This window comes from Mustela lutreola, chromosome 7, assembly GCF_030435805.1.
Source record: "Mustela lutreola isolate mMusLut2 chromosome 7, mMusLut2.pri, whole genome shotgun sequence".
NCBI lineage: Eukaryota > Metazoa > Chordata > Mammalia > Carnivora > Mustelidae > Mustela > Mustela lutreola.
Genome location: NC_081296.1, coordinates 150,983,855 through 151,004,232, shown reverse-complemented (window position 1 = coordinate 151,004,232; position 20,378 = coordinate 150,983,855). Strand labels below are relative to the sequence as shown.

The following is a 20,378-nucleotide window of genomic DNA, read 5'->3' as shown; positions in this document are numbered from 1 at the left end:
AACAAAAGCTGGAGACTGAACTGAACTTGTAGGACTGTGACATGACAACCCAACTTTATGGCATTAGGAAGGCAAAATCAAAAACCTTGCAAATAGGGTTTACTCTGATAAAACACAAGGTCAGAGGATGGCAGAGACAAACCCCCTGGGGCCTCTCTATGAGCTCCTATCCCCAGAACAGCACAAACAAGAGCATCTGGAAAAGAGCAGCTGAGCTTCTCCGTGGGCCCCCACACTTTGGGTTTTCTGAGGTAGAGAGAGGGCTGTGCCATTGTTAACTTTGAAGGAAAAATATGTGGTTATAGAATATTCCTGATACTGTATATCCTCTGGAAATTCTTTCTAAAATTACTTCAAGAGTGTTAAGAATTATAATCATTATATTAGTCAGATAGAACATGTTTCAATTCACAGAAAAGTTCCTGAAACTGAATAGACTGAATTTAATTTAATAAATACTACCAACTTAAGGGGGAGATTTGTTAAGAATAGGGATTAAGAGATGGATACAGATCAGCAGTATAATTTTAGGAAATTACCTAACTTTTCTTCATTTTCTCACCTTAAAATTTTAGCTATTACATGGAGAAACACTTGCACAGTCCCTAGTACGCAGTAAGGACTCAGTCAAATGCTTTTTGCATCTGAAGATGCACACCACATCGCTGACCCTCAACCAATCAGACCTCCCAGTGTCCTCTGCACACTCTGTTAGGCTTCTGTCTGCAGCCGTCTGCCTGCTCTGTCGTCATTTGGTTTTATTTATTTCCTGGCAGGTATGAGGTATTTCTATTTCTCAGCACCTGATATGACCTAAAGCTCAGCAGATGTTTGTGGAATAACCAGACACAGTCCTTGGCAAGAAAGATCTGAACACTCATCTAGTGGGATGGGGCTCAGCAAGAAACACCTTCAACCCAGGTACCGAGGGTGATCTCCACAGGCTGAGATTGGGCATGGTGGCCTGATGAGGACAGCACTGTAGGTGGATGAGAAGAGAGGAACAGAACGTCCAGACCGCCATAACCCTACAATCCTAGGAATGCTCTCTAGCTTAACAATACTTACACTAGGGACAGTAGAGCTTTTCTTGCGTTCAGGAATATCGGCCTTATTGGGATTACTTGCGTTCCCAAGCATGGGACTGGCTGGAGCAATTCCCTTTCCTCCCACGGCACTTCCGCTTGACTTCCGGGAAGGAATTCCGTCTTCTTTGAGGTCACTATCTGCAGTGCTGGTCTGACTCCTTTTTGGATATGCCACAACTGAAGGAATAGCCGGTCCAGCTAAAATGAAGAGTTTACTTTTTAAAAGTCAGAATACAGTTTTACAATTTATTCTGTGAAAATAAACATATTTTATAAGAGGACCTAAGACTGCTATCATCTAAAAAAATACGAGAGAGTCAAATCCTGTAAGAGGATGTTTCCCGTTCACATATAATGTCGACCCCTCAAAAACAAACCAGTTCCCCCTCACCCCAGGACTTTACGAATAATTCCCTTTAAACTGGGTGATTCAGAACAATCTGTAGGCATTTTGCTAAATGTCCTGTTGTTCAGAGGCACTGAAAACCTCTCCTTAAAAACTAACCTGAACATGAACAAAGAAAGACTCAGATCAATGCTAGGTTTATAATTTTTTTTTTTTTAATTTATTTGATAGACAGAGATCACAAGTAGTCAGAGAGGCAGGCAGAGAGAGAGGAAGGAAAGCAGGCTCCCTGCTGAGCAGAGAGCCCGATGCAGGGCTCGATCCCAGGACCCTGGGATCATGACCTGAGCCGAAGGCAGAGGCTTTAACCCACTGAGCCACCCAGGCGCCCCAACGCTAGGTTTATAAATGTCATGTGCACATTCATAGGTTACAGGCAACATAAGTATGTACATGTGCTCGTGCGTAAGCGAGCACGTGCGTGTGCGCGCGCGCACACACACACACACGTCTCTGGATCCCCACACGTGGGGCTGCCTAGAAGGCAGAAGAATTGTTAAGTTTGGTAACCATATCTCTTAGGGTCCAAAGCCTCAAAAAAGATTCATTTCTGAATCTTAAATATTTTAAGATTGAGGATGTTTAGTCACATCAACAGAGTGTGTGGCTGAGAACGACCCAAGTCAAAAATTTAAACCAATGGGGCGCCTGGGTGGCTCAGTGGGTTAAAGCCTTTGCCTTCAGCTCAGGTCATGATCTCAGGGTTCTGGGATCGAGCCCTGCATCAGGGGTGGAGGCGGGTGGTCTCTGCTCAGCAGGGAGCCTGCTTCCTCCTCTCTCTGCCTGCCTCTCTGCCCACTTGTGATGTCTGTCAAATAAATAAACAATAAGTAAGTAAGTAAGTAAGTAAGTAAATAAATAAATATCCTTAAGGAAAAAAAATTTTAAACCAAGCATGGCAAACTGGGGTACTATATGTTTTCCACGGAAGGCCACATATAGCCACATAAATTTAGCTTAAGCAAAACTGAAAACCATTTTCCCAGTTCAAGTGCTCAACTGCCACATGTGGCCAGTGACTACTCTATGGGACAGAACAGATCTAGAACATTTTCACCACTGCAGCAAGTGCTGGACAATGATCAGGAAAGTAAATCCAATGCAGAGATGGGGAAGAGAGTGAAACAGAGGACCAGAGATGGAAGCAGGGGTACCAGAGGAGTGAGTGTACCAAGGAGATCAGAGCCTTGAGATGTTCATGCCATCATTGGTAGGACTGGTAGGAAAGAAATGCCCTGAAAAGAAATCAAGTCAGTTTCCCATCCCAGGAGGCCTAAACCAAAGGCTGCTTCCCAATGTCAGGAGGTCTCTTGTGTAAGGGGAGACTGCAAGGAACACACTGGAATGGTCTCAGACTTACCATGGTCACTGTACCGCCTCTGCTTCTGGCTGGAAGAAACACTTCTCTGCACCTTGTGGTGAGGAGACTGGCCAGTACTGTTGTTGAGGTCACTGCTTGGCCTAACCTTAGCAAGTGAAAGATTGCTGCTAGAACTGGAGTCACTAGCATCCAGCTAAGAGGAAATGAGAAGAACAGAGCAAAAACCACAACACGGACCCAAGTGGTATGTTAGGAAACTAAACTTCTCGTAACACACAAACCTCTCACAAACAGTTCATTCTACAGATGAAGAATCACATCACATTATAGATGAAGAATTCTGTACAAAAGTACACAATTTGTACAAAAATGACAACCTTCAATTTGGGGAAAAATATTTTTCTGACTGATGAAAAAGCTCACAAAAGGATAGGTGTTTATGAGATTCTTTCTAGGCGTTTTCATATAATTTAAAATGCTCTCATCTCATACTTTCTTTACATTATTTCTAAACTACTAATGACTATAGGTTAACTTAGAACATTCACGTTTGGTATAATACCCACCGTTAAGGTTCTACCTCAAAGTTAAAACAGTAGTTTGTAATGGTCAGAGCAGTTAGGTCTGTCATTTGCAGGTAAATTTAAAAATGATACATCAAATATTATACATAGTAATGAAATAAAGTCTAACAAAAGAACTTATTAAACTCATTTACCTAAAAGTCATGTTAGCTCTTTCTGATTACTCTTACCTCCGAAGATTTTCTCCCCAATAGCAAATACGTAGCTGTGATCTCATCATATTTCATCTTACTAAGAGATTCTTGAATTTCTTCTTGTGAATATCCCATTCCCACCATAATATCTAAAAGAAGGACATAATATAGTATATGTGTTTTGTTTGGATACAAAATCACTGTGTTACAGGATAAAATTTCCTTTATTTGACCCAAAATGTTGTAGATTTTCTAACCTAAACGGGCGGTTAGCTTATTTCTGAGTTACTAAGTGATATTTTACACTATAGTAAGTTCCTAAATATGACAACACATAAGGTGAATCATATAACTTATGTTTAACTTCCTATTATTCCCATTTTAGCATATCCACAGGCGTCAATACAGAAATATGTTACTTGCACACACACACAGCATGCAGGTACAGAGTAATTACCTATTCTTTTCTGGTCTGAGATGTCTAGCTCTGGTTCAACAAATGGTTTAAGTTCATCTTCTTCGTGGCCTGCATTGATCCATCTGTCCTTCATGATTTGCTGAAAGGTGAACTTTTCATTAGCAGTGTAGAACAAAACATACTAATATCCATAATATTAAGAAAAATTTATTTTCAACATTTCAAGGATTATATCTCAAAGGGTAACTTTCAGAAAAACCTTTAATGTCTCAATTTCTGCTTAAAAAGACCCAGAACAGTATTCAGTATGTCCTACAATCCAAGCAAAGTTCTAAAAATACTATAAAGATTCTCCAAAATCGTTACTTATTTTGCACTTATGCAATTACCTCTAGAGTGCCTCGTTTTATTGGGTTTAGCACCAGGAAGCGTTTGAGAAGGTTTTCACAGTCTGTGGACATGTAGAAAGGGATTCTGTATTTCCCTCTTAATACTCTTTCTCTCAGTTCCTTTGCGGGGGGACAGGGAGAAAAGAAAACTAGTGAGTCAATTTTTAGGTTAAAAAAGAACCCACTTAGACCCCATCATACCGACAGATTATTAAAATATTAATCCTAATCATTTAATAAAATGTTTAGCATTCTGAAGAAAGTGGATAACAACTGGTTCTTATACCTTTAGGTTCTGTCCATCAAAGGGGAGTGACCCGCTGACTAGAGTGTAGAGAATCACGCCAAGGCTCCACACGTCCACTTCTGGCCCATCGTATTTCTTGCCCTGGAAGAGCTCTGGGGCTGCATATGGAGGACTGCCACAAAACGTATCCAGTTTACTGCCAACAGTAAATTCATTGCTAAAACCAAAGTCAGCTATTTTAATGTTCATATCAGCATCTAACAATAGATTTTCGGCCTAGAGGGAAAACATCAAGACAAAAATGAAATTTAACCAAAATAGAATTAGAACTGTGATAGAATTAGGCATTTCATAAAAGCTTTTTGTAATGATATAAAGTTAATATATCCTAATGAAAAAAATGAGAAAACATTCTTTCTAGAGGAAAAGCAAAAAAAAAAAAAGGAGATAAATTAGAATTTCTAATTTTATTTTAAAGTAATCACTATACCCAATGTGGGGCTGGAACTCACAACCCTAGGATCAAGAGTCAGATGCTCTACTGAGCCAGCCAGGCACCCCAAGATTTCTGATATAAGAGTAACGGATATAAGGTACAGGTGAACTCTGGCAATATTTTAAACAACAAATGCCCAATGATCAAAAAAAATCATTTATATAGCTTTCTTAACTAGTAAGTGGCTTTAAAAAAATGAATACTTGCTTTAAATGGCCAACCACGTTTTATTAAAAAAATTGCTAAAGAGCTGTGCAGTGGCTATCACCGGGGAGGGGAAAGCCCCAGACCTCATTCAAGATACAGATCATAGTCATTTTCATTTATTTCACCAAATATCCACAACGTGCCAATGACACATCTGGCATTATATATTTGTGTCTGAATATGTAATGATGAACAAGACAGACAGGGTCTGGCCCTCAAGGAGCTGTTAGAGGGGGGAAGGCAGAAAACCAAGCAGCTGCACTCTGACCTAAATGCTGTAACTGAGGATGTGTGGGGAGCTGGGGGCTTGGCACTGAAAGGCGCAGGAAGGTTTCCTAGAGGGGGTGAAATCAAAGCTGTTGCCCGGAGCTTCGGTAAAAACAGTCTGAAAACCCAGAACATGTTTTACAAGAAACTGAGACAGTGTGTGTGAAAGCGGTGCAGGGGACATGGCCATGGCCAAATCACAAAGGGCAGTTTATTTTATTTTTTTTAAAGATTTTATTTATTTTGTTTGACAGACAGAGATTACAAGTAGGCAGAGAGGCAGGCAGAGAGAGAGAGAGAGAGAGAGAGGAGGAAGCAGGCTCTCTGCTGAGCAGAGAGCCCGATGCGGGACTCGATCCCAGGACCCTGAGATCATGACCTGAGCCGAAGGCAGCGGCTTAACCCACTGAGCCACCCAGGCGCCCCGTCACAAAGGGCAGTTTAATGACCAATAGAAAGTTCAAGTTTTCAATCTAATGGCAATGGGGAGCCGTTAGAGTCACTCAAGCAGGAAAACAATAATCTTATTTCCATTAAAAAAAAAAAAAGATTTTATTTATTTATTTGACAGAGAGAGAGAGAGAGAGATCATAAGTAGGCAGAGATGCAGGTGGTGTGGGGGGTGGAGGGCGGGGGGGGGGGAGCAGACTCCCTGCTGAGCAGAGAGCCCGATGCAGGGCTCGATCCTTGTTCCCAAGACCCTGAGATCATGACCCAAGCCAAAGGCAGAGGCTTAACCCACTGAGCCACCCAGGTGCCCCTCTTATTTCTATTTTTAAAAGGCCATTCTGGGGGCACCTGGGTGGCTCTGTGGGTTGGGCCTCTGCCTTTGGCTCGGGTCATGATCTCGGGGTCCTGGGATCGAGCCCCGCATCAGGCTCTTTGCTCAGTGGGAAGCCTGCTTCCCTTCCTCTCTCTCTGCCTGCCTTTCTGCCTACTTGTGATCTCTGTCTGTCAATAAATAAATAAAATCTTTAAAAAAAAAAAAAAAAGCCCATTCTGGTTGCAGCATGTAAAAGAGATGATGGAGGGAGACACGAGACTGGAAGCAGGAAGACTAACAAAAAGCTGGTGAACGAGATATTGGCAGTCTGGAGGAGGACAGTGGTTCCAGGGAGAGAAAAGAGCGGGCTCAAGAAGTATGGGGAACAGTAGCAAAAGGACCCGGAGACTGAGCGGATGTTAGAGTACAGGAGAATGAGGCACCAAGGGACATGAGGTGTCAGAACAAGAACATTCCCATTCAGGAAGGAAGAAGGTAGGCTGCGAGCCTGCTGAACCCGAGGGACAGGAGCAGAGTTTAGCGGGTGCCTATCTGTCACCTCAGGCTGCAGGCATGGAATCTGGGGGTCATCAGCACACAGGTGGCCACTGCAGCTACTAGAGTGGACGTGTACACAGCACAGATGGGTGTGGAGAAGGACAAGCTGATGATGATGACATGCGGAGAGGGAGGAAGCGAGTACCGACAAACACAGGTGGTATTTAGGGAGATATGGCCGTGGAGCTGGAGAGAGAAAGCAAGCATATGCGGAAGGGGACTTGGGGTGGAGGTTTTTTGGTAGAATATGGTCCAGACTTCAGCATGATTTTATAAATGCTGCGGGTGGGAAGCCAGTAGGTAGAGAGGGACCAGAACCCAGAGGCAGGGTCAGCTGAGCCAGCCTACTGACTGTAACAAGAATGTTCTGAGAGGTGAAGGGCAGGTATTGGCGCAGCTTACTTTGCAGGTTTGCTGGGAAACTGAAGGAGTTTCTGCCTGGCATTTCTATGTTATCTGGGAAACAGAACCTTATTCTATGCCAAGAGTGAGGGCAGGGGCAGGTCTTCAGCACCACTGTTAACAGGAGAGAACACTGGCCAGAGACAGAGAAGACGTAGCCAGGTGGTACTGAGGGCACCATCTAGGTGACAGCAAACATTTCTGGAGGTCCCCCTGTTTGGTAGTGTGATAATATTTCTACAGAGACCAACTATGAGCTACCTTCACTAAAACGTAAGATACTTTTACAAAAAATTTTTATTTTTTTGTATGTGTTATATATGTGTTTTGTATGTGTTTATGTGTTATGTTAGTCAAAATAAAATACATCATTAGTGTTTGATGCAGTGTTCCAAGATTCATTGTTTATGCACCACACCCAGTGCTCCGTGCAATACATGCCCTCCTTAGTACCCACCACCAGGCTCACCCAACCCTCACCCCCGTAAGATACTTTAAATAAACTTCATATTTCATTAATACCAAAATCTGATTAAAAGGATTAATTATTATGTAAGTGATGGATCAATAAATTCTACTCCTGAAAGCAATAAAAAGATCAATTATTATAGGATTTACTTTGTCTTAATAACACAGTCTAATTAGTGACCACCAAGAGAACTGACCACATACAGGCAGAGAGTACTCTCACAGACCAAGGGCCCTGCAACTCACCTTGAGGTCTCTGTGCACAATCCGCTTTTGGTGGCAGTACTGGACTGCAGAAACAATCTGCACAGGAGAGACACAGGTTAATCATCATCATTAAGATGAAAACCTCATTAATGTTCACACATGCAAAATACTCTGTGAGCACCTGACTCTGGGTCTCTAAAAATAATTTTCTTGTGCTTTGAACTTTCCAATTGGAGAAATTCAGGGGTGAGGGTAAGAAAAGATAGGTGAGGATGTTCTTCCTGCTCTCTCTAGTTTTCAATGGGTAGTCTCCTCTTGGGCTTATCCCCTGACACTCTGGTAGTCTGTGAATATGATGCCAGGGCCCAAGAAATCACCAGGATCTGGAGGACCCTAGCTGCCCCCAGAGCCAGGATCGGATGGTTCTAGTGCAAGCTTTCCATGTCCATGTAATTAATTCAAAACCAAACTGTTAGTTATAGACTATCCATGGCCAGGCGTTCATCCAGGTTGGGTCTCCTCTGTTAATTCTCTTCCCAGTCAGGACTGCTCCTTACAACAAATACTCATGTCCTTTTAGCTGATGTGGATTCCAAGACAGCAAAACTTACTCACCTCTCTGATGATCAGTTTCCTCTTCCTTAAAATGGAAGAGTAAATGTAATATATGTGAACTAGACTAGGTAAGTTATCATGTGCTTGATCTGTAAGGGTCCCTTCTACTCTCAGCAAATGATGTATATTTTTTATTACTTATTTAGTAAATTTTGGGTCACTCCTGTTGATTAAACAACTATTTTGCTGAAATTTTACACTTATTTGTAATTTTTAAGAAGCCTTCTTTTTGGGGGCACCTGAGTGGCTCAGTGGTTAGGGCCTCTGCCTTCGGCTTGGGTCATGATCCTGGGACCCTGGGATTGAGCCTCACGTCGGGCTCTCTGCTCAGTGGGGAGCCTGCCTCCTCCTCTCTCTCTGCCTGCCTCTCTACCTACTTGTGATCTGTCTGCCAAATAAATAAAAAATTCTTAAAAAAAAAAAAAAGCCGCATTTCTTTCTCTCTCTCTCTTTTTTTTTAAAGATTTTATTTATTTATTTGACAGACAGAGATCACAAGTAGGCAGAGAGGCAGGCAGAGAGAGAGAGAGGGAAGCAGGCTCCCTGCTGAGCAGAGAGCCTGATGCAGGGCTCCATCCCAGGACCCTGGGATCATGACCTGAGCTGAAGGCAGAGGCTTTAACCCACTGAGCCACTCAGGTGCCCCATCTTTTTCTCTCTTTTTGAAAGATTTTATGTATTATTTATTTGAGAGAGAGAGAGAGAGCAAAACAAGCGGGGGTGGGGTGGGAACAGCAGAAGTAGAGGGACAAGCAGGCTCCGCACGGAGCAGTGAGCCTGATTTGGGGCTTGATCCCAGGGTCCTGGGATCATGACCTGAGCTGAAGTGAAGCCAGACACTTAATTGACTGAGCCACCCAGGTACCCCAGAAGCCTCCTTTTCTAATTAATAAAAGTTTTATATGCCTATTACAGGAATTTTAGGAAATATAGAAAGGTATGCATAAACGCATGCCTGCTAACATCTCTTATTGTTTTAGTGTGTCTGCTTCTAATCTTGTTGGTGTTATGCCAGTGTAACTACATATGACCACATACATGCAAAACTGGAGTTCTAATGATAATACTGCTTGTTTCTCCAGATCACCATCAGCTTTTAACTGTAAGCTCCACACAACAACCTACATTGAACATAAACCCTCAGAGAATGCTGTTTTTTGTTTTTAGGGAGGCTTCATGCCCAGTGTGGGGCTTGAACTCATGACCTTGACCTTACTTCTGCCTCATCCAACTTTCCCTCTTCTCTCCCCAACCCCATTAATACTGAGATTTCTCCTATAGGTTACTTTCAAATTCTGCCTTTGAATAAGTATTTGACAATTTCCTACCCTTTCTCAAAGTGATCAGAGTTGTTCTCCTTTTACCTCCAAACAACTCAAAGTTAACCTTTTTAAAGCCACAATAACCTGAAAATATTCAACCTTAAGTCACTGGGTTTTTTGTTTGCTTTGCATTCTTTTAAGCTGGAAGCAGTTATTTCTTTAAAAAGGTTGAGGATCTGGATGTTGTCCAGATTGAAATATGAATGCAAACTTAATTTACCTCTAGTCAGACAGGAAAAAGCAGAGGCAGCTACATTACCAACCCACCAAGAAAGAGGTGAGGAAAGATGAAAGCCAGGAATCTGTTCTCTTTCTTTGAAAAGAACAGAGCTCATTCAAAAGCTTAAAACCACACAAATGGTCATTAGGATGAGAATGGCCGAGGAGGTGGGAAGGAGACACTATCTGCGTTTGGATGCAGAAAGAAGGGCCTGTTTCTGACAGACAGTATTTTCATGAGGAGTGTACCTTGTGTATGGCATACCTTCCTCTTTGCCACAGAGAGGAAGACTTCTTATTCAGTCAAAGTAAGAATGGCTTATAAACTTTTGTAAAGCATGGCAATTTATAATGGAGCACAGTGGAAACACCAATATCCTGATTGATCCTTCCAGGTTTAAATGAAGGATGTTTAGGAAATACTAAGGCAAAATGAAAGGATTACATTACATTGTAAACAGTGTAAATCAAGCCATTAGCTGTAAAAGCACATAAATTATCTTTCCTTGACCAACTTACGGGTTCCTCAAATAAAGACTACAGAATTTCTGCAGGGAATTTATTTATTTATTTATTTATTTTTAAAAAGATTTTATTTATTTATTTAACACAGAGAGAGAGAGAGATCACAAGCAGGCAGACAGGCAGTCAGAGAGAGGGGGGAGTAGGCTCGCCGCTGAGCAGAGAGCCCGATGTGGGGGTCAATACCAGGACCCTGAGATCAAGACCTGAGCGAAGGCAGAGACTTAACCCACTGAGCCACTCAGGTGCCCCGAAATGTATTTATTTATTTATTTATTTATTTATAAAAGATTTTATTTATTTATTTGACAGGCAGAGAGGCAGGCAGAGAGAGAGGAGGGGAAGCAGGATCCCTGCTGAGCAGAGAGCCTGATGCGGCTGATCCCAGGACCCCCGGGATCATGACCTGAACCGAAGGCAGCGGCTTTAACCCACTGCGCCACCCAGATGTCCCGAAGTTTTTTTTTAAAGGTTATTTATTTTTTTGAGAGAGTGAGAGAGCATGAATCGGGTGGAGACACCAGAGAGAAGGAGAAGCAGACTTCCCGCTGAGCAGGGAGGCCGACTCAAGGCTTGATCCCAGGACTCTTGAGAGGCCCCTCTGCAGGAAATTTAAAATAAAAGCCTGCGTGATTGACTCCACTGGTAGGTTAGTAACTGTCCGAGTCCCTCCAACAAGTCAGACCCTGCCAGGGGGATGTGTGGAGATGGAAGTAGTGAGGAGCAGTCAGTCACAGGGTTGCTTCCTTGGAGATGGTCAGGCTCAAACCTGCTGTTCCTCACAGTCAACAAACCATATTCACATAAATGTGAGTCAGACAGATTCAACTTAGTGGGAAGGGATTTAAGAATTATGAGGCAAAAAAAATCTCTTGGCTTTTAAGTGGTCAATTTATAAAAATGAAGAGTATAGTTATGGAAAGGGCCAAACAGACTTTGTTTTATCATAAAGAGAAACTTGTGCTTCCCTCTGTAGATCACAAGAATAAAATGATATCAGAACTGGAAAGCACTAGGGGCGCCTGGGTGGCTCAGTCATTAAGCGTCGGCCTTCAGTTCAGGTCACGATCCCAGGACCCAGGATCAAGCCCTGTATTGGGCTCCCTGCTCAGCGGGAAGCCTGCTTCCTCCCTCTTCCACTGCCCCTGCTTGTGTTCCCTTCTCTTGCTCTCTCTCTATCTCTCTCTTTTCTCTTGCTGTCTCTCTCTGTGAAATAAAGAAATAAAAATATTTTTTTAAAAAGATTTTATTTATTTTTTTGTCAGAGAGAGCACGCACAAGCAAGCAGAGCTGCAGGCAGAGGCAGAGAGAAGCAGGCTCCCTGCTGATCAAGGAGCCCAATGTAGGACTCGATCCCAGCACCCTGGGATCACGACCCAAGCGGAAGGCAGCGGCTTAACCCACTGAGCCACCCAGGTGTCCCTAAATAAATAAAAATCTTAAAAAAAGGGGGGGGGCGTGGCGCACCTGGGTGGTTCAGTGCGTTAAGCCTCTGCCTTCAGCTCAGGTCATGATCTCAGGGTCCTGGGGTTGAGCCCTGCATCGGGCTCTCTGCTTGGTGGGGAGCCTGTTCCTGCCCTCCCCGCCTCCCCGCCTCTCTGCCTACTTGTGATCTCTCTGTGTCAAATAAATAAACAAAATCTTAAAAAAAAAAAGAATTGGAAAGCACTTCAAAACTAATCATCAAGTATAACTTCCAATCTTTGTAGGTAGAAAAGTTGAGGATACAAAGAGTTAAATTATAGCCAAAGATTAGTCTTAAAATTTGTTATTTAATAGGTTTTAATTAAAAATACCATTAGTATTAATGTTTTTAAGTTAAATTTAAGCCTACTCCTAGCTTATGTGAGACAAAAATTAATGAATTTTGAGATTGTGACACTCTTCTTGTTAAAAACTGGGAAATGGTTTTAATTAATGCAATCATAAATGTTTTGAAAGACTCTAGATTTTTGAGGCTATTGTCAAAAACTAAGGTTAAGAGTGAGGTGAAAATCTTGAGAAAGCTAGAAACGGAACCCATCATTGCCTCTTACACAGTGCCTTAGGCATGAAAGATAATTAATAGATAAATTTTTGTTAAACTGAATGGCCAACCAACCACACCCTGCTCCATCCAGTGGGCCTTATAACCATTTAGAGAGGCAAACACTGTCTGTTTCAGGGTTTAAAGCAAGATTACTTTATTAAATGAATAAAGGTGCATTAATTCATACCTGTCTAAATTTAGCTCTTGCTTCCTTTTCCTTCATTCTTCCATGTGCAACCAAATAGTCAAACACTTCACCTGTAATCAAGAGAAATAAAAGTAGCAGAAGTCCTACTTCTGAGCATTAATTTTCCCATAAACTGATGATGTTTCACTTTTAGAAATGCTCTAATTTTTATTTTTAAATACAGGCATGAAGATAACAGAAACGTGGATTTTGAACTTAAGGCCTAGCCTTAAGTTTAACTACGGGCAAAAGATCTTTGATAAAATCTTTAAACTAGAGAAAAACCTTAAAATTAAGCTTTCCTATGTTTATACAACATTTTAAGGGTTATATTTTCAACGTGCTTTAATAAAAACTGAAAGTTAAAACGGGAAAATGATATGTGTTAAAAGAGGATGGTATCTCCACTGTAGGATTATTAAAAAAGCAGTTCCTGAATATAATAATTAATTCAACAAATATTTATTGAGTGCCTACTAACTGCCAGGCACTCTTCTAAGCTCTAGGGAAATACAGCAGTGAGCCAAGTGAAGTCCTTTTCCTCATGAAGAGTTTACATTCTAGTAGCGAGAGAGAGGTAATCAACAAACATGAGAATGGGACGGCAGCTGACAAGGACTGTGGAGCAGACGTAGGGGAAGAAAGAGAAGTGTGTCCGCCTGTGCAAGAGCTTTGGGGACTACTGTGAGGGAGAGGGCACTGTCATTATCAGGGAGAAGTCTAGGCGGAGCAAATAGCAAAGAGCAGTAAGGCTATATAGCCAAAGAAGTATGAACAAGGAGAAGGAAATTACTGGATGGGCATGGAAGATGGGAAGGAGGTGTCAGGCCATGAAGAGTCCCGCAGGCTTTGCTCTGAGTGAGAAGCAGCAGAGGAGGCTATGAAATGACCGACCTCTTGAAAAGGTCACTCTGGCTGCCAGAGAGGAAAAGAGGTCAGGGTTGGGGAAGAGACAGAAAGATAAGAGGGAGTAGCACAATAATCAGGGCAAGAATGAGGAAGGCTGGGCCTCAAGCGGGAAGTGGCAGTGGTGGGGAGAAGTGGGGGGGTTCAGGATTCAGTGGGAAGGTCAAGCCAACAGAACATGCTAGTGGACAACCACTTGGTAGTTTATACAGTAATAATTCCTCAGGGAAGAGGTGGTACTTCAGGAAATACCTTAGCATTGCCAATTGCTTATCAATTGGGAATAAAGAAACAATACCTCTCAAATCAACAGAAAAGGGTACTAATTGAGCAAATTATGTTTCCCAAAATATGCCCTGGGAAAGAATCACATCTACTTTATACAAATAAAGAATACTTCCAGCAGCTGAGTGACAACATTCAACTAAAGGATTCTGATAATTAAAAAAATGCTTAGTTTCGGAACATAACATACTTTTGAGGAAAAAGTTACTCTGAATTATATATTAGTATCTCTAGCTTTTAAGCTTCTAGCCTAGCTGAAACATTTTAAAATAATGGATGGGCATAAATATTTTTAAGTTATCACCTGATTGCATAATGATCTTTTAAAACACATTACAAACTGTTAATTTACACAATTCGTTTAACTATGATGAATTATGAAGTTAAATGTCAGCTCAATAAAGTGTCCACATTTTCTAAGCAAATGACCTTTCTATTTGCAGAATAGTATACAATGTCAAAACAAGTGGTTAAAAAGTGAAAGCAACTAAACATGTGTTCATATCATACAAAAACCAGTTTCGACTTAAAAGAAATTAGTCGACTGAACCCACTAGTTGCTGTACCCATTAGTTGCTGTAGAGTAACTTGGAGAAAAGTCCAAGTCTGTCAAAATTTTTAAAAATATTTTTATAAATTCAAGAGCAATATAAACCTCTTAAGAGATTTTGGAACAATAAAGTCATACTCATGATCACTAAATTATATATCAGGAATTCAACCCAGAGCTCTTTATTTTCCTTATTAAAAATGTATTAGCTCAGATTAAGAAGCTACACTGAAAACCTCAAAAGGCTATTTGTTGGAAAAAGACAACAAACAGTGGCTCTTCCCACCCAGGTCAGGGACCCTGTGGTTGAGAGGACACTGAACAGGTCAGTTCAGAAAGCCCTCGGTCCCAGCTGGGGTCCTGTCACTAAACACGTGACGGAACTGCTGGCATAGAACCACCTTCCAGAGTGGTTTCATCTGTAAAAATTAGGCAGTTGCCTTGGATAGACTTCTAAGATTCCTTCCAACTGTAAAATTCCATGATTCTACCAAACTGAGAAATACCAGGCTAAAGAGGACTAGGTAGTCAATTTAATGACACTTTGGCTGTCCAGATGACAAATGTGCTGGGGATGATACAATGAAACAGATGTGCTGGGGACTGGTAGTGCTTTGTTGAGCTGATTAAAATAGCCCAAAGCCAAGAAAGACCTATGACTGAGGAGTGATGTTATAGCGCTGAGCAGCATACTGAGCCCTCAGAGGACGGCTGTGTTAGCACACCACTAAGAAGCTCAGACACTGCTGACTCATCAGGTCACACTGTCAGTGAGAGGTCCTGCATAGACTGACCCCACGTCCTTGTTTTCAAAAGCCCACCCTCTTTCTACAAAAATTGGATGAGTTGTGCCCCTATATAAGAAAAAGGGTTATGACCCTAATGCCTAAAATAGATGAGAAAGGACAGCCGTGACCAACTGACCAATCAGGAGAGCATATCTACTGTCAGAAGGCTAGGGCTGAGGGCTTGGCAGGGTGACCACAATGACATCCCAGTTCCCGTTTCCTCAAGGGTAAAAGCCCATCCTTCCCTGTCTGGCCACATCATGGAGTCCTTGTGAGGATCACAGGAGATCTGATGAGAGACAGCACCTGTGCACTATAGAAACTACAGTTTCTACAAAGAAAAGATTATGACCTTAACTCTGTAACACAAGCAGAAAGTACCAGAACTCCGTATAGACTTGTGGTGCTGCAATTCAGTTTCCGTTCTTCTACTCCTCCCCAATGTGAAAACACCCAACTAAATTCTCAAACCACACATCTGAACTCTGAATCAGACAATAATGAATATGAGAAAGCTCATCAAAGGTTTTCCTACTATAACTCATTCCTGCCCACAGCAGGTTTATTATAATCTATTTAATTGTTAATTCATTACAATGAGGCTGTGGTTTTGTCTGATCAAAATGCTGACGATAAAATAAAACTAGTATAAGCAAGAGAGTCAAAGCTATACTCATGTCCCTAGTTAAACAGAGTATGTCCCCAGTAGAAGTCCCCACACTTGAATTCTTATTTGTTAAGCATCTGCATTGTGCCAGGCACTATGTGGAGGTATCAAGGTAGGGAGAACACAAAGACAAATCAGAAAGCTTCTGCTCTCCGCAGACAAGGAGACTCACATGTGGTCCAAAAACTAGAAGCCCAACCCAACCTCAACCCCAAAAGCAGTATCTCTGTAAAAGAGAACAGTTATATACATGCATTTCAGAAAAATGACTACATGTATATAACCTTGTAGGCAAAAAATGACAAGTCCTTGATCTTTAAGGAACATCTGAATATATGCACTGCAACCACCACTCTGGCCTTTGAAAAGACGAACATCAATGACATTAAAATCTGATAAAGAGAAAAAAAAATCTGATAAAGAAAACCATCCAATAGGCAGTACTGCATATTTATAGGCATATTTATTTTAAACAGGCTAATGCACTGACATATTTAAAAATCCAACTGCTTAAACAAAATGTGGTGTGCATATATACATAATGGTATATTATTGAGCCTTAAAGAGGAAGGAGAACTCTGACATGGATGAAACTTGAGGACATTATGCGGAGTGAAACAGGCATAAAAGGACAAATGCTATGAGATTCTACTCATGTGACTACCTAGAGTCACATCCGCAGAGACAGGAAATAGAATGGTGAATCCCAGGGGCTGGGGAGGAGGAAAGGGAAGTTAGTGTTTAACGGGGACAGAGTTTCAGTTTGGGAAAATGAGAAAGTTCTGGGGATGGGTGATGGTCATGGCTATCCAACAATGTGAATGTACTTAATGCCACAGAACTGTACAGAACTGTATGGTGAAAATGCTAAATTTTGTGTTATGTACATCTTACCACAATAAAAAAAAATCCAAGTTTTGGATATTATTAATAATGCTAATAGTGAAATACTTAATAGCAACCCACAGAAGAGCCAAGACAGCTTTACTGATTGTCATGCTACCGTATTACAACTCTGGATGTTAAACAAAACCTTCGCAATGATCCACATGGCAGTGTGGTTGTGTGTCCTTCTAAAAGGGAAGAAAGAAAGAACAACTATGGAAGTTTCTTACCTCCACTTGCATACTCCATGATTAGGTAGAGCGTTTTGTCAGTTTCAATGACTTCGAACAACTTCACTGAGGAAGGGGAGGCGGTACCGAGAAAAAGAAACAAAGGTCTGTATGCATATACACTGTACATATAAACTGTAAGTACGAAAAGTAACTTTTAGCCTGTTGAAAATTTTCATAACTGGCTGTGGTTTAATAGAATGTTTTGGGGGAATTTTATCATAAATTACAACACATTTTATAAAAGCACGGAATTCCTTAAGAGTCAAGATATGTCTGGGTCCTCAAACGGCGTAACGTGGGCATGCACTCAGCAGTCCAGGCTGTGTACCTACTCGCATCTCCTCTGTCCTCATCCTGTATGGTGCCTACACTGGCTAGCTGCCCTCCCTGCTGACTGTGCCTCTCCCTCAGGAAAAGGGTTCTTCACATTCAATCTGCAGGAACTGCTCAGATCTATTCTACTTCTCCAAGTTTAAGTGCATTCACTTGTCATTATGGCTTTAAGGATATATAGAACAATTTCACTTGAGACTTCTGTTGCTTGGGAAACTTCTGTTCACTTGTTCTCAGAGAACAAGGTTCTTTTGTTACTATTCTGAAGCCAGAGATGGGAAATAGAAGGGATTCTGCTATAATTAACTGAAAAGGACTTTTTAAAGAATTATTTGCCCTGGGTCAGTGTGACTTTGTTATATAGCAGTCTCTTGTTACGGATCAAAATAAGATTTCTATTACTTTTAATTCACAAAACCAAATCAAACCAATATATACATATTTTAAAATGAAACTGAAATACATTTCTAAAGCTTTTTATACCTACTTTATTTTGGTAATATATACTCTAAAGTTAAATTTACCAAAAAATGGGGGATGGGGTGCTGGTCTCTTATATTGTAGGCTATTTTCTGACACTTTAATATAGAGTATCAGACCAAATTAAGTGCCTTATACAGTAAGTAATATATGTTTGTTGAACTGATGAATAAAACTATCATATCATTTCTAAAATAAGATGTTCAGGTTGATGGGAAAAATGATTTAAAGAAATTTAAGGCATATATGCTGGTAAACCATCAACATACAAATAAAACTTTTCTAAAATTCCAACACAGATATTGGGTCTTCTGGAAAAACTATCTGAATCCAACAGAAATTTAAATTATTAGAATTATTAAATTATTAAATTAGAATTATTAAATTACTATCAAAGATATGCTATTTGGGAGTAAGTAGAGAGAACTCTAATCAGGGCACAACCTAACTAAAGAACAAAATAACTACGTTTAAGTAGGCTAGTTCTAGGATGCAGTGATTGGTTATTTGGTGAAAACCTGGAATCTGAAACCAAGAATTAGCCAGGTAACCCCCAGGGCTGAAATGAAAAGTGAAGAAAGGTTTTCTTCCCATGATTATATTCCTTGTTACTTTTCTCCAAACATTGGATTTCACTGATTCTAAGATTAAATTTTTTCACATTTTAACTAATATCACTAAGAATAAGATGACAGCTTGGCATAATTTTTTCCTTAGTAGCATGTAAAATAATGTCTTTTAAATGATGTGGCTTAGACCTGATGAAGTGGCTTGTGTCTCCATTTTATCTTCTATTCTTGTGCCTTAAGAATTCTTTTTTTTTTTTTTTTGCCTTAAGAATTCTTGATATGATACCCATAACATCAATTCGTGCCCCCCACTTTCTAGAACTGATTTTGATACTAAACTGGTAAAAGTGCCTGTCTTCATAGCTACTTCATTCTTGAAATAATATTTTAGATTGTAGGAGCTATCACTGTATAAAAAAAACAGATTATTCAAAAAGAGCTCTAGGGAAACCTGGGTGGCTCAGTGGGTTAAGCCTCTACCTTCGGCTCGGGTCATGATCTCAGGGTCCTAGGATCAAGCCCCGCATTGGGCTTTCTGCTCAGAGGGAAGCTTGCTTCCCCAACCCCCTGCCCCGCCTGCCTCTCTGCCTACTTGTGAATTCTTTCCCTCTGTTAAAATAAATAAATAAAACCATAAAAGAGCTCTATTATGTTATGTATGGGATCAAACATTTTCACTGAGATGAATATACAAAATACTAAGTAATTTGCATAGTTTCACTTTGCTCCTATGATTATGATGAGAGCAGGACATGATGACCCTTCCTCATCCTTACTTACTTATTTTTAAGTAGGCTTAACACCCAAATTGGGGCTTGAACTCATGACCCTGAGATCAACAGTCACCTGCTCTACTGACTGAACCAGCCAGGCACTCTATACCCTTCCTTTAAATCCACCTCATCAAACCTAGCACTGAACTATGCACACAGAGGGCACATGAAGCAAATCTGTGCTGTATAAAACAATTCCTAAAAAAATTCCATTAGATAGCAGGTGTCCTATATCTTTTAAAATATGATTCAATGGACAAGTAATTTCTTAAGAACACTGCCACAGCAAAACCTGTTACGTCTGAAAATCTTAACTCTGATTTAATTTCTTTTCCCATATATGAATTAAATAAAATTACTTTCTAATATGCACTAAAACTTGGAAAGTTATGATCTGATTAGAGTTTCTACTGCAGTAAAACTTTAAATTCAAGAGTTTCATACCTAAGGTTTTAACCTGCCTTTAGTAATCGCAAAAAGTTAATACAAATGATAAACAATTTATATAAATAAATATTTTATGAAAAGTATACCTGGGCTAGGAGGGGGGAAGGACTCTCCTATCACTCTTGGCATATAGGTTGAGACCCCAAATGGAATGCATTTAGACCCAAAAATATTTAAGAAAGCAGAAAATACCTATGTTTGGATGATTTAAAATCTTCATTATTCTTACTTCTCTGAAGAGCTAAAAAACAAACACATAGTTCCCCAACACAGGTTATTAAACATTCTACTCCACTGTTGCAACATAAATTCAAACCTTCTCTTAGACAACTGCCTCACTGAGAGTGTTCAACAGTCTACATCTGACGTGAGCATGCAAGTCCAGAGAAGCTATACAGACTTCAGCTTTGGCTCTGGGAAAAGCAGAAGTTGCAGAGGAGGACGCCACAACCTGAATTACATTTTGCTATCCTGAACATGTAAGATCGGATTTAGCCAAGAATACCTTGTGATTAAACTCAGTCTGATTCAATATATCACTGCAAATCCAAATGTGTACAGTCCTGAGGAACTACTTCGTGATTGTGTTAGAACTGATGATTCCAAGTAATTC

General features: G+C 40.7%; 1 protein-coding gene across 7 annotated transcripts in view; it reads right to left on the bottom strand.

Moving 5' to 3' along the window:
• MARK3 (microtubule affinity regulating kinase 3) overlaps positions 1-20,378 on the bottom strand; it is a 119,696-nt gene that overhangs the window by 20,388 nt on the left and 78,930 nt on the right. For 5 of the 7 annotated variants that reach the window (XM_059183232.1, XM_059183224.1, XM_059183228.1 and 2 more), the window contains exons 4-13: positions 19,958-20,006; positions 17,161-17,226; positions 12,850-12,920; positions 7,995-8,051; positions 4,627-4,863; positions 4,341-4,460; positions 3,991-4,090; positions 3,570-3,682; positions 2,855-3,008; positions 1,069-1,286 (exon numbers count right to left, since the gene is read on the bottom strand). In XM_059183232.1, coding sequence (XP_059039215.1) covers positions 1,069-1,286; positions 2,855-3,008; positions 3,570-3,682; positions 3,991-4,090; positions 4,341-4,460; positions 4,627-4,863; positions 7,995-8,051; positions 12,850-12,920; positions 17,161-17,226; positions 19,958-20,006 — 1,185 coding nt within the window. The remainder of the gene's footprint in view (positions 1-1,068; positions 1,287-2,854; positions 3,009-3,569; positions 3,683-3,990; positions 4,091-4,340; positions 4,461-4,626; positions 4,864-7,994; positions 8,052-12,849; positions 12,921-17,160; positions 17,227-19,957; positions 20,007-20,378) is intronic. The other 2 variants (XM_059183229.1, XM_059183231.1) reach the window with 1 other exon arrangement.